This window comes from Podarcis muralis, chromosome 7 (genome assembly GCF_964188315.1).
Source record: "Podarcis muralis chromosome 7, rPodMur119.hap1.1, whole genome shotgun sequence".
NCBI classification, from domain to species: Eukaryota; Metazoa; Chordata; class Lepidosauria; order Squamata; family Lacertidae; genus Podarcis; species Podarcis muralis.
The window spans coordinates 74,352,238-74,364,023 of NC_135661.1; the positions used below are offsets into that span (position 1 = coordinate 74,352,238).

The window sequence follows — 11,786 nt, forward strand, 5'->3', positions numbered from 1 at the left end:
GCAGGGAGTTCAACAGCAGGGGGCACCAGAGGCAACGACAGGCAGAGCCACAGCTAATGCGAGGCAGAGCCAACTAATCTAGTTTTGCCTGCCCCATCCACCCCATACAAGAGCAATGCTGAGGTTAATAGGGGAGAGAGCCAATAACGAATCCAACTCCCTTGGTTGGATGTAAGTAGCAAGGCAGGCAGGTGGGTACTGGCCAAGGGCAGACTATGGTTAGGGGGGCACTGCTTCACTCACACCAATGGAGCAGCCGCCACTGAAACAAAGTCCTGCGTAGCGGGGCAAGAGAGCATCAATTTGTGGTATGAGATTTCAGGCGACGGGCAGCTGCATGTCCCAGGTTTTGCCTGTGAAATACTGGAGAGCCTGGGCGGGAGATCAACGGGGAGCTTTGGCAGAAGGAGAAGACGAGGAAGACTGGTAGTCCAAAGAAAGAAATCTGAAATGGGAAGGAAATTGGGGTTGGGGGTGGGGAAGAGAGGGAGAGGGAATGTAGGCTGGAGAGGAGGAGATCTGAACCCAGTTCATGGTGTTATCACTGGCAACGGTAGATCATTGCAGTGGTTTTGCAGCATGTGTATTATGTGCTGGTGAGGACTTTAGCAGGGCAAGAGCGGAGGTTGCTCCACGCTCCACAGTGAGGGTCTGCTGTCGTGGATCGTGGCACTGTTGCTGAGAGACAGGAGGTGGGTGGGTTTGCAGGATCCCCCCGTTTCCAAGTCTAGTTAGCACTGGTTTATTGGTTTATGTATTCATTTACTACTGTAAATGTATATCCAATATGATTCATTTTGAAGTTTTGCCATTTTATATTGATTCATTTCTGGTATTCATCAATTCACTTAATTTTTTTTATTTTGTGTGTGTGTGTATGTGTATATATATACACACACAGTGCTTTTTTCTAAAAAAATGTTTAGGGGTACTCTCATTTTGACTCAAGAATACCACAATTTTATAGTTCAAATCGGGGGAAATAAACACAGTAAATGGACAAAAGTACGAAGATTCACAAAATGTTTAGGGGTATGCGTACCCCCAGAAAGTTTCCCCCCTCTCTCTGTATATATGTGTGTGCGTGTCTATAGATAGATAGATAGTGATAGGAAATGCTGCTCCCCTTTACTGATTCTTTGTTATTGTTGTGAGCTATCGTTGTTGGGAAAGTGGCATGCAACTGTAAAATCAAATCAAGATGACTATAGGCAATCTCCAGCCATCAGATGTTTCAGTGCATTTGATCCTCAGTGCTGATCAGTTTTCCTCTTCCTGTTTTGGTCTGGGATCTTTGTGTTATTGTGCAGCTGGATCACACACAGTACCCATCTCTTGATGTGCAAAGCCCCCCCCCCCAATCTACCAGAAAGAATATTCATATCACTTGATATCACTTCAAATGCAGTCCTATGCAGTTCACATCTTCTGTTGGTCCTTGAGTGAAGTGCATAGACATTTCATGGTGTGTGTGTGTGTGTGTGTGTGTGTGTGTGTAGAACATCTCTTTTTTCCTTTGGACTGATTCTAAAGGGTATGGCATCAGAGGAGAATTTCTCTGTGCGTCAGGGTAGGATGGAGAGAAGGGGAGATCTTTTAAGATATGAACGCCGTGTCACACATCTTCAAGGGTTTTGTAGCTCATAACTTCTTGCCTTAAACATAATCACAGTTAAGATGATATACAGACATATGAATGTGAGCCCCGCCCCGACTGCCAGGTGGGACAAGAGCTGCGCTGTCCGGGAATGCTGCCGAGCGACTGTTCCGTTTCCAGCAAGGTTGGCATCGCGAGTCTGGGGAAGAAGAGAGAAAATCCATGAAAAAAATGCAACTAGAGACCTTGTCCAGAATGCAGGAATGGCTGGTAGCTAGCAAACAATCCTTTTGTCTCAGGCTGTGAGGCACTAACCAATAGCCAACAAATTATCTTTGTGATTATATGAACTTGCTGTTCCAAAACATATCTTTTGTAATGTTTCCATAAACCTGTAGGCTGGTTTATCGGGTTCCCATATTTCAAAAAGTAAAAACCAGGATAACCCCCCAAATTGTTGAGCCTTTTAAAGGAAATAAATGTGACTGACTTGCCTAAGGAGAAAGCTCTGTATATCGGAAATCCGCACCCCACCCCACGGGACATCAATTCTGCCTTTGAAATCCTGGTAATGTCCAAACAACTGGCAGCCCTAGTTTATATGTATTCTTTTAGAATTAGTTAGCTTAATCATAGTTACTGTCTCGATCCATTCAGATTGCAGTAGCAGATCTGCTTCCCTCACAGTTTTTAGCTGTTATAATCTTAGTAGCAGTTATAAGGTGGAACACTATTTCTTGATCGTTTCCCAGAATAGCATCATTTAGATAACCAAGCGGGGATGTTTTAGGTTCCAAGGGCATATGATATCCTAACATATCAGAGATGGATATGGACATGCATGGATTTCCAGAATATTTCTATCTGAGAGCAATTCCAAAAGATATGTATGTGATCTCCTTCATTTAAACTGTTCTCAACATTGTGCTTTCATTGTTGCAATGCATTCCAAGACCTTAGGGTGAAGGGCACATAATAAAATAAATTATAGTTGTAGACAGTGCTGGATTTACATATAAGCTAAACAAGCTATAGCTTAGGGCCTCACTCTCTTGCCCCCCCCCCCAAAAAAAATTAAAGAAAACAATAACCTGGATGTACATTTCCAAAATATAAGATAAAAAATAAAAAAATAAAACCTGCATACAGCAACAGTGTTTTGTTTTGTGTAGACTCCTATGCCTGGCGTGCTCTGGTCCATGGGGTCACGAAGAGTCGGACACGACTAAACGACTAAACAAACAACAAAATGGGCCCCACCTGCCATAGCTGTCAATTTACAGATTTGAAAATAAGGGACCAGCAGCCTTGAAAATAAGGGACCAGCAGCCAAAATAAGGGACCTGCAGCCTCACCTGTTCCAGGCACTCCAGTTTTCCTGTCCTCCTGCAGTCTGGTCAAACTCATGCTGGTAGCTTCGAGAACACTGTCCAACCAACTTTGTAACCAGCGGTTCAACTGAATAGAATCTGAATCACATGTACCACAAGGCCTATGCAGCCTCAACTTAAGATGGCTCCCCGGCCTGGCCTGGCTTTGCACTGCAAAGTTTGCAGCAGCACATGCAACAAAATGGCGTCCAGCATTAAAAAAACCCCTCAGCTTGCATTAACTAGCCACACACAAGGCATGCAAGCTCTACCCCCAGTTGTTCTTAGACTTCTTATTGGGTGAGCAACACAGCCATCCAACACAGTTGGAGCCTCCCTCCTCCCTGGCCGGCAGGGAGGGAGGGAGAGGAGCTGCTTCCTTTGAAATTTAAGGGACATCATTTAAGGGACATTTAAGGGACACCCATCAATAAGGGACAGCAGCGGGACATGGTGCTGGAATAAGGGACTGTCCCTTCAAATAAGGGACACTTGACAGCTATGCCGCCTGCTAGCCTGCTCCCTAAAATATCACTGGTTTGCTCATTTCTATATGTAGGGTGCCTACATTCTGCATGGATTGGTTGCATGGCAACATGTGCAAATGGCTTTAGATACCTATTAGGTCCATAAATTACCATATAGCCTATATTCAATGCAAAAAACAGCAACAATTTGTTGTTGACAAAGGACAGCTGGACATATAAAGGGCCCCATTACCTTCAGTAGCTTAGGGCCTCATCAAATCTCAATCCGGCCCTGGTAGTAGTAGTAATCACAATCACAATTAATAATAATTTGCACCCACCAATAATTTAGGTGAAGAGTCATTGCTCCGTGGCAGTGCATCTGCTTGGCATGCGGAAGGTCCCAGCTCCATTCCCCGGCATTTCCAGGTAGGGCTGTGATAGAGCTGAAACCCTGGAGAGCCTCTGGCAGTCACTATTGGGAATACTGAGCTGGATAAATGAATGGCCTGACTTGGGACAAGGCAGTTTCCTGTGTTCCTAACCAGATGTTTTAAGACTGGAACCTAGCAGAGCACAACAAGACTCAGAGCTTGGGCTGTGTGCTCTGACTGAGTCTCAGAACTGGACACTCCTTTGGGTTTCTGCAAACACAGTCTGCACACTGATGAGATCTATTCATCAGCAATTTGGACATTATTGACTTATTCAGAGTAACGATGTGTTGTAAACAAAATCTGCCCTTCTTCCCTTATGGGGTATCCAAGAGCTTGTATAGAGTCCTTAAGTGAGTTCCCTATCGGTAGGAGAAAATAACAGAGGCCAACCAGAGAATATTGAGAAGCAAAGCAGCTAGTAAACCTGATCTTTATTAAAGCTGTTGCAACAGGGTGCTCCCCTCACACGCAGGAGGACCCAGAACAAAGGTGTGCCTGCTCTTATATATGTATTTTAAATTCCCAGCCCTGGAGCTCAAGACCACCCCTCCATACATCATACCTATATCACAGAAAAGGCGTCTATAACAGGAATTTGAATGTTGTTTTTTTTCCTGTCTGCCAGGTTATCTGATTGCCTTTCCTGGTAGTCTGCCCATTCCTTTGAGATGGTGATTACCCAATTCCTGAGATAATGGAGAGGCTCCCTCACCCCCTCCCTCCTTGCAGAGAAAACATTTGGTCAGTTTGGGAGTCAAAATGGTTTCAGGGCGGTCTTCCTGTTCTGCTCCAGACATGTGGTCCACATATCTATGTACGTGCTTGGTTGGTACATTCATGAACATTTATTATATATATAAGACCTTAAATTTTTTATTACACGATGTATGGATTATCTAATTAATTAATTCTCCCCCGAGTCTGCTGTGCCTTTTACTCTCCAAGTATGATATCAACCCACTATTCCAGTTGTAAATGGGGTTACTGAGGTTTGCCAGTTATATAAAAAAAGCTCCTGACTTTGCTTGGCAGGATAATCTGAAGAAGCAACTCCTCCCCCTCCCCCAAGTCACATCAGTTTGAACCGGCTGAGATTTATGCTGCCACAAACTTGGTTGCACCATCAGCCACAAGCTTATCTGGATTGCCACAATGATCAAACATACCCATCAGTTGTGCAACAGTGCTACTGCTAGTAATATCAGTCAAGGCGCTATGCTTCTACAACCAGTGTTGATTTACCAGTTCAAACAGGCCATCTGCTATCTGTTTCCAAGGACTATCAAGGTAAGGGTCTTGCGATTAAAAGTTCCTTCCATTGTGTCGATCTATTTGCTCTGCAGCGCAGCATAGGTTAAGATTTTGTTCTTCCTACCAGTTGCAATACCCAGCCACTATTCCTTTGAACCCCAGTAGGGCAACACAGACACCCACATATTAAGTGATAATGTTCCACAGTCTGCATTAGGTTATTTGGTGGTGGCAGTAGTAGTAGTAGTAGCAGCAGCAGCAGCAGTAGTAATACCACACCCATCTAGCTGGGCTGCCCCAGCCTGTTGAATGGTTTCTTTAAATGTAAAGGTTCATCATTGTTCCACTCGATGTGTATGTCTTTAAGGGGCCAGAGCAAGGGCCAGAGCAAGATAACGAGACCCAGCTTTACAGCTGTGAAACATAGCAGGTGCTGCTGAGTTGTATTTGATTAAGGTGTGTCAGCATTTGGGTGTAGTATATAAGGAGCAGCCCCTAGCTCTCCCATTACCCTGGGGGTTGGGTTGGTGGTTGGGTCTGGTTTGTTGTTGATGTATTTAGTGTAAATGGAGTTTTTGTTTTTCTTATTACAACCTTGTTTAAGTTATTTTTGAGTCCCTTTTTAATGCATGGTCTCCCCAGCAAGCTCTCTGCAGCGCTACTATACTGCAACAGCCAACACAGCCAACACATATAAAAACATAATAAATCACCAAACATTAAAAACCTGCTGATACAAGACTCCTTTCAGATGTCTTACAAATCACCTATAACATGATGCTAAGCGGAGAACCAACCAGCCGCTGCTGCAAAGATGGAAGGAAGGGGTGCAATTCTTGTAACTGCTTTGAAAGGATGTTCAGGTTGTGCAATGCACAGCAGCTGCAATCCACCACCACTTGGGAAAATGGGCATCTGATTCGGTCAGCTGATTCCCAGCTGCAGTAAACGATTCCATCCATATCGGCAAAACTCAGGCAAAGCTACCACCCAAAAGAACGCTTAGATGTTAGAATTTAGTGGTGGCCCAGCTTAAACTTGGAATGAGGCTCTAGTTCATTGCTCTTCAACCTTAGGTGCCCCTATATTGGTGGATTACAGTTCCCATCATCCTTGACCATTGACTAAGCTGGCTGTGGTTGATGGGAGTTGTAGTCCAACGACATCTGGGGACCCAAGGTTGAAGACTACTGCAGTCTAGTCCACGAAAATGGATGCCACCAACCCATACCCACCTGTTCATCTTTAAGTTGCCAGGAGACTCTCTTTCTGATTTCCTGCCTCTCCAGAAGCTACTCTGGAAGAGTAAACATGCACCTTTGCAAGCCTGCTCTGTCTGCAAACACCACCCACTCTGTGCCTTATAGTGCTTTCGCCTTCATTGACTCCCCAGCCTATAGCACATCACAACAGTCCTTGACATTGTGGGGAAAGGGCTCATAGTGAAAGCCACAAGCTTCGACTCTTCCACCCAGAGCGCCAGTTTTGGCCCAACCAGTGCAAGCCCTGAAGTCTCCTAATACACAGTTCTCAAGAGGTAAAAGTTAAGTGGGGCATGCCATCTCTGCCCCCTTGTATTCTAGCACTGCATAATGCCCTCCCACGCTCACTTTCCCTCTCTTGTTTCTCACCTTTATAGAGAAAATCAAGGCAGCGATGCCCAGAGGTAGGCAGCAGCACAGCGTGGTGAAGATAGAGTAGCCCAGGTGATCGGGTTCATTGGTAGGCTGAGGAGGCACAATGAAGATGGCCTGCGGGGTTTGATCCGAACCTTGGTAGCCTCCTGAATCTGGTGGGCCATAATAAGCTTGGTAAAGAGGTGGCATAGAGGGAGCTGACCCATAGCCCGGGGCGGGTGGAGGCTGACCAGGAGGTGCCAGCGGATCAGCCTCTGACTCAAAGGGCTGGTTTTCAGAGAAGGGTGGTGGAGCCTGAGGGTCAGGCCAGTTGCTGGACTTCTTCTCATAGTTTGGGTCACTCATTTTGCCAGTCTACTGCCCTCTTTCCCCTCCAGCTCTTCCCAGTTCTCCAAGTACAGTTTCTCTGCCTTTCTCAGTTCTTCACGTTCCTCCTTGCTGGCCACCCTGACTTGCTGCTGGGTATCTTCTTTTCTTCTCCTCACCTCCTCCAATCCTCTCTGTGCCTTTTGCCTTCCTCCTCTCGTGGCACCCAACCAATCCCTCTGAATCTTCTCTATGGCTGGACGCTTGCCTTATAACACTGGTTGGTCTGCCCGTCTGCTTAATGAACGATTTACTGATTGCCCTGGCTCTCGGACAGGATGACTTCATGGTGTCTCGGAGCCTAGGCGGACGTGTGGGTGGAATAAGGCAGAGAACAAGCAACCCAGACAGACAGAGAGACAGACTCACGTACTGTGATATGGGTGAAGACTTATTGAAGTAGGGCACTGTGAACGGATGGGCTCCTTCATACATAGATACAAACACACTCTTCCCCATTTTACAGCTGAAAATAAGAACAGGAATCTATTCCTTGAGCTCCTTCAGCTGTTTATTGAGCATTCATCCTGATTGGGTTATGCAGAGGTTAGTCTATGAGTATTTGTCTTGATTTGTTTGCGGGAAGATTAGACAGCAGTGTGCAGTGATGGTGATTTGCTTGCACAGTGGTTATGCATCTCCCCGTTGATCATTTATTCCCTGGGGAAAACCACTCTTTAGGGCTGAAGGAGAGCACACAGCAAATTCAGGTTTTCTTGCATTGACGTTTGCTCTGATTTAGCAACTAAGAGGGGGGTTTTGTCTGAAAAGGACGGTGGCAAGGGGGAAGACTGCTCAGAGCTTGCTTTCTAGGCACAGGACAAGTGGAAGCATGGACCAACCCCATAGCTAACAGCCAGAGCCAGTCCTGCTAAGTAGCATCACCACCATCTGAAAGAGGGAATTGTGTGGCCACATTGACAACTGAAGATCCATCTAGGAAGAGGGTGGTGGCGGCTTTCCCCCACCTCAACTGGCTGGAAGTCACATCATCCTAGGAAGAACAATATACTGGTGTTGGGGGCAGGGGCAGATGAAGGCGGGTGCAGTGGGGGTGGTCTGCACCGGGTGCCTTCACTAAGGGGAGTGCCATTTGGCGCGCTTTGTTGTTGTTTAGTCATTTAGTTGTGTTCGACTCTTTGTGACCCATGGACCAGAGTACGCCAGGTACTCCTGTCTTCCACTGCCTCCCGCAGTTTGGTCAAACTCATGTTCGTAGCTTCGAGAACACTGTCCAACCATCTCATCCTCTGTCGTCCCCTTCTCCTTGTGCCCTCCATCTTTCCCAACATCAGGGTCTTTTCCAGGGAGTCTTCTCTTCTCATGAGGTGGCCAAAGTATTGGAGCCTCAGCTTCAGGATCTGTCCTTCCAGTGAGCACTCAGGGCTGATTTCCTCCAGAATAGATAGGTTTGATCTTCTTGCAGTCCATGGGACTCTCAAGAGTCTCCTCCAGCTGTCTGCCCGCATTTCCCAAGCCTACCTTGAGCCGTTGGAGGTGGGGGGTGGGGGAGCTGTGCTGCTTTGCCGGCGGCATTTTCGCCTTCCTCCTTCGTTTGGGAGTTGCGGGTGGGTGGCGCGCTGAATGTTCACCATTGGCGGCTCGCTCTGCCCCCGGCTGCAGGGTGCGCACGCCACTCCATGCATCCGAGCGGCTCTCCTGCCCCTGGGAGGGCACCCTCTGCCCCCAGCACCCCTCGGGAGTGCGCCCACCCTAGGCAGTGTGGGCATATGCTCTGCCGCTGGTTGGGGGTTAGTTTCAGGAGTGAGTTGGGCTGATGCTGGGAACTGAAAGCAGACACAGAGGTGCTTGGCCTTGTCTGTAGGCTGAATCCTAAAGTGGTAGCCTGGGGTGCGGGGTTCCATGGAAAGTGAATGGGGTGGCAAGGCCCATTGGAGTATTAATGCTGTGAGCCCTACACACACACACACGACTCAATAAAACCATATATCCTAAAGACACCACAGTCTCCACTGACTGTCATTCCAAGGAAACCAAACCCGGGGGAAAGTGCTTGGAATTCCTGGAATCTCTCACCACTTGGAGACTGGGGTGCATGCAACATCCCTGACAGTCTGAGGAGGCCACCAGGTCCCCTTTCAGAGCCTCTGTTTATTCCTGATCATTAGATGTTTCTTAAACCTCTCCAGCATTTCCTGTATTACCGTAATTGACTCTGCAATAGAAAACACCGAGAGGACAATCCTTTGGATTAAGCATCTAATGGGATTCAGATTTCAAACGTATGCCTAAGGCAGCCAAATACAGGTTGTGGCCAAACAGAAGAACATAGCATAATAATATACGTAAGAATTATACATAAGATTAAAAATCTTGCCCTATGCAATACATAAAACAAGCCTGGAAGGGGAATCAAGGCAACAAATATGATCAGCGTTCTCTGTTGTGCTTGCAAACGGCAAATAATATGTAATTGATTACGTTTCCCCCACCCCTCCATTTTCATGGTGTTTTCTTTTGAAACAAATGGGGTGGAATCCAGCCAAAAACCACATTAACCTTCCAAGCCGCATTGCGCTGCTGACTCATGGGCATTTAATTTTTTTCTTGATACCTAAATGCATTGGTCTCTGATGAATTTCATTTTAGTTTCTGCCCAGTTTCCCACTCCATCTAGGCCATTTGGGATATTATTCCTGTCTTGCTAGCTAGCCCTCCCAGGTATGTCTCACCTGTGCATTTGACACAAAGTACCTCCATCCCTTCATTTAAACCAGGGCTAGGGGAGCTGTGGTTCTCCAGATGCTGCTCCCATCAGACCCATGGAATTGACAAATTCAGATCTGGGCCACAATACTGGGGAAGGGAAGGGAAGGGGGGGATTAACCCTTTGTTCCCTGCACCATTGTCCTGATCTGAGTTTTCCTCCTTGAGCTGCAGAGCAGATGGTTCAATGTGAACCCACCACTGCTATAGTGTCAGACACATATTGCAAAATATACTCACAAACCCCAGCACCACTACTAGTCTGGAGGGGTTCCCTGAGTTGTTAGAACTGGGTTAGCATATGGTAGAGGCAAGTCTTCCCTTGTTGGCAGTGAAAAATAACAGCATCAACAAAATGAAAGCAAAGCAAAGAGAGTCGAGCTGTTCAGCTGGTGCAGAATTGGAAATTTACTGGAGCAAATAAAAATGCATTGCACATCTCAGTATGCATCTTGGAGCCAAACTAGACATTTCTTTAATTGAATGGTTTGCAGTCATGTCTGGTTTTTTAAAAAAATTAAAAATAATAATACAGGGCCTGGGGACAATATCAAGGGTGACAGCAGCATGTAGGCAGGAATGGAAGAGGTTGAGCTCTTCCCTTCCCAGGTGTGACCCTGGTGATATTTTGCATTAGGAGAGAGAAAAAAGAAACTTCTAGCTTTAATTTCACTCTCTCTTGACATTTCATGGTGATGAGACTGCGGACAGTGATTGGCTGAAGCTTCTCCAATGATCACAAAGGGTCAGGGCACACCTGGAGAAGAGGATAGCCATCTTCAAGTGTCTGAAGGACTGTCATATGGAAAACACAGCAAGATTGTTTTCTGCTCCTCCAGAGGATTCAAATTGCAAGAAAGGATTGAAGTTATAAGAAAGGAGATTCTGACTAAACATTAGGAAGACCTTTCTGACAGTAAGAGCTGTTTGACAGTGGACTATCTTGGAAGGTGGTGGATTCTCCTTCATTGGAGGTTTTCAGACAGAGGTTAGGTCAGGATCGTTTAACTGTGGTTCCTGACCTTTGGTCAGCTTTACAATTCTGTTTCCCCTAAAGTTGCCTCAAAGACTGTTTTGAAGTTCTCACATTCTACTGCTGTTCATCAAACCTCAGGGTTCCATCCTCCCCTCATGCTTTTTAACATCCACATGCAGCCGCTGGGAGAGATCATCAGGGGGTTTGGGCTGGGTGTCCATCAATATGCAGATTGAGTGAAGGCGGTGAAGGTCCTGTGTGAGTGTCTGGAGGTGGTTGGAGGATGGATGGCAGCTAACAGATTGAGGTTGAATCCTGACAAGACAGAAGTACTGTTTTTGGGGGACAGGGGGTGGGTGCAGGTGCAGGACTCCCTGGTCCTGAATGGGGTAAATGTGCCCCTGAAGGACCAGGTGTGCAGCTTGGGAGTCACTTTGGACTCACAACTGTCCATGGAGGCGCAGGTCAATTCTGTGTCCAGGGCAGCTGTCTATCCCCTCCATCCAGTACGCAGGCTGAGACCCTACCTGCCCGCAGACTGTCTCGCCAGAGTGGTGCATGCTCTAGTTATCTCCCGCTTGGACTACTGCAATGTGCTCTACGTGGGGCTACCTTTGAAGGTGACCCGGAAACTACAATTAATCCAGAATGTGGCAGCTAGACTAGTGACTGGGAGCGGTTGCCAAGATCACTTAACACCAGTCTTGAAAGACCTACATTGGCTCCCAGTACGTTTCTGAGCACAATTCAAAGCCCAATATACCTGAAGGAGTGTTTCACCCCCATCGTTCAGCCTGGATAATGTCCAGCTCTGAAGGCCTTCTGGCGGTTCCCTCACTACAAGAAGCCAAGTTACAGGGAACCAGGCAGAGGGCCTTCCCAGTAGTGGTGCCTGCCCCGTGGAACGCCCTCCCACCAGATGTCAAAGAGAAAAACAACTACCAGACTTTTAGAAGAC

At 46.8% G+C, this 11,786-nt stretch overlaps 1 protein-coding gene across 1 annotated transcript; it reads right to left on the reverse strand.

The window, feature by feature from the left end:
• Positions 1-1,505: 1,505 nt before the first annotated feature.
• Positions 1,506-7,480, reverse strand: LOC144328472 (interferon-induced transmembrane protein 2-like). Its single transcript, XM_077932130.1, has 2 exons — positions 6,754-7,480; positions 1,506-1,796 (listed from the first exon to the last, which is right to left on the reverse strand). The coding sequence occupies exons 1-2, from the start codon at positions 7,102-7,104 to the stop codon at positions 1,626-1,628; spliced, it is 522 nt and encodes a 173-aa protein (XP_077788256.1). The 5' UTR covers positions 7,105-7,480; the 3' UTR covers positions 1,506-1,625.
• Between the last annotated feature and the right edge of the window lie 4,306 nt (positions 7,481-11,786).

What these genes read in the sequence shown, in the direction of transcription:
- LOC144328472 (XM_077932130.1), bottom strand. Translation starts at nt 7,104, where the DNA reads ATGAGTGACCCAAACTATGAGAAGAAGTCCAGCAACTGGCCTGACCCT. An exon ending in CCTTGATTTTCTCTATAAAG is followed by an intron (nt 1,797 to 6,753) that starts GTGAGAAACAAG and finishes CTTCTTCCCCAG; the next exon opens with ACTCGCGATGCCAACCTTGC.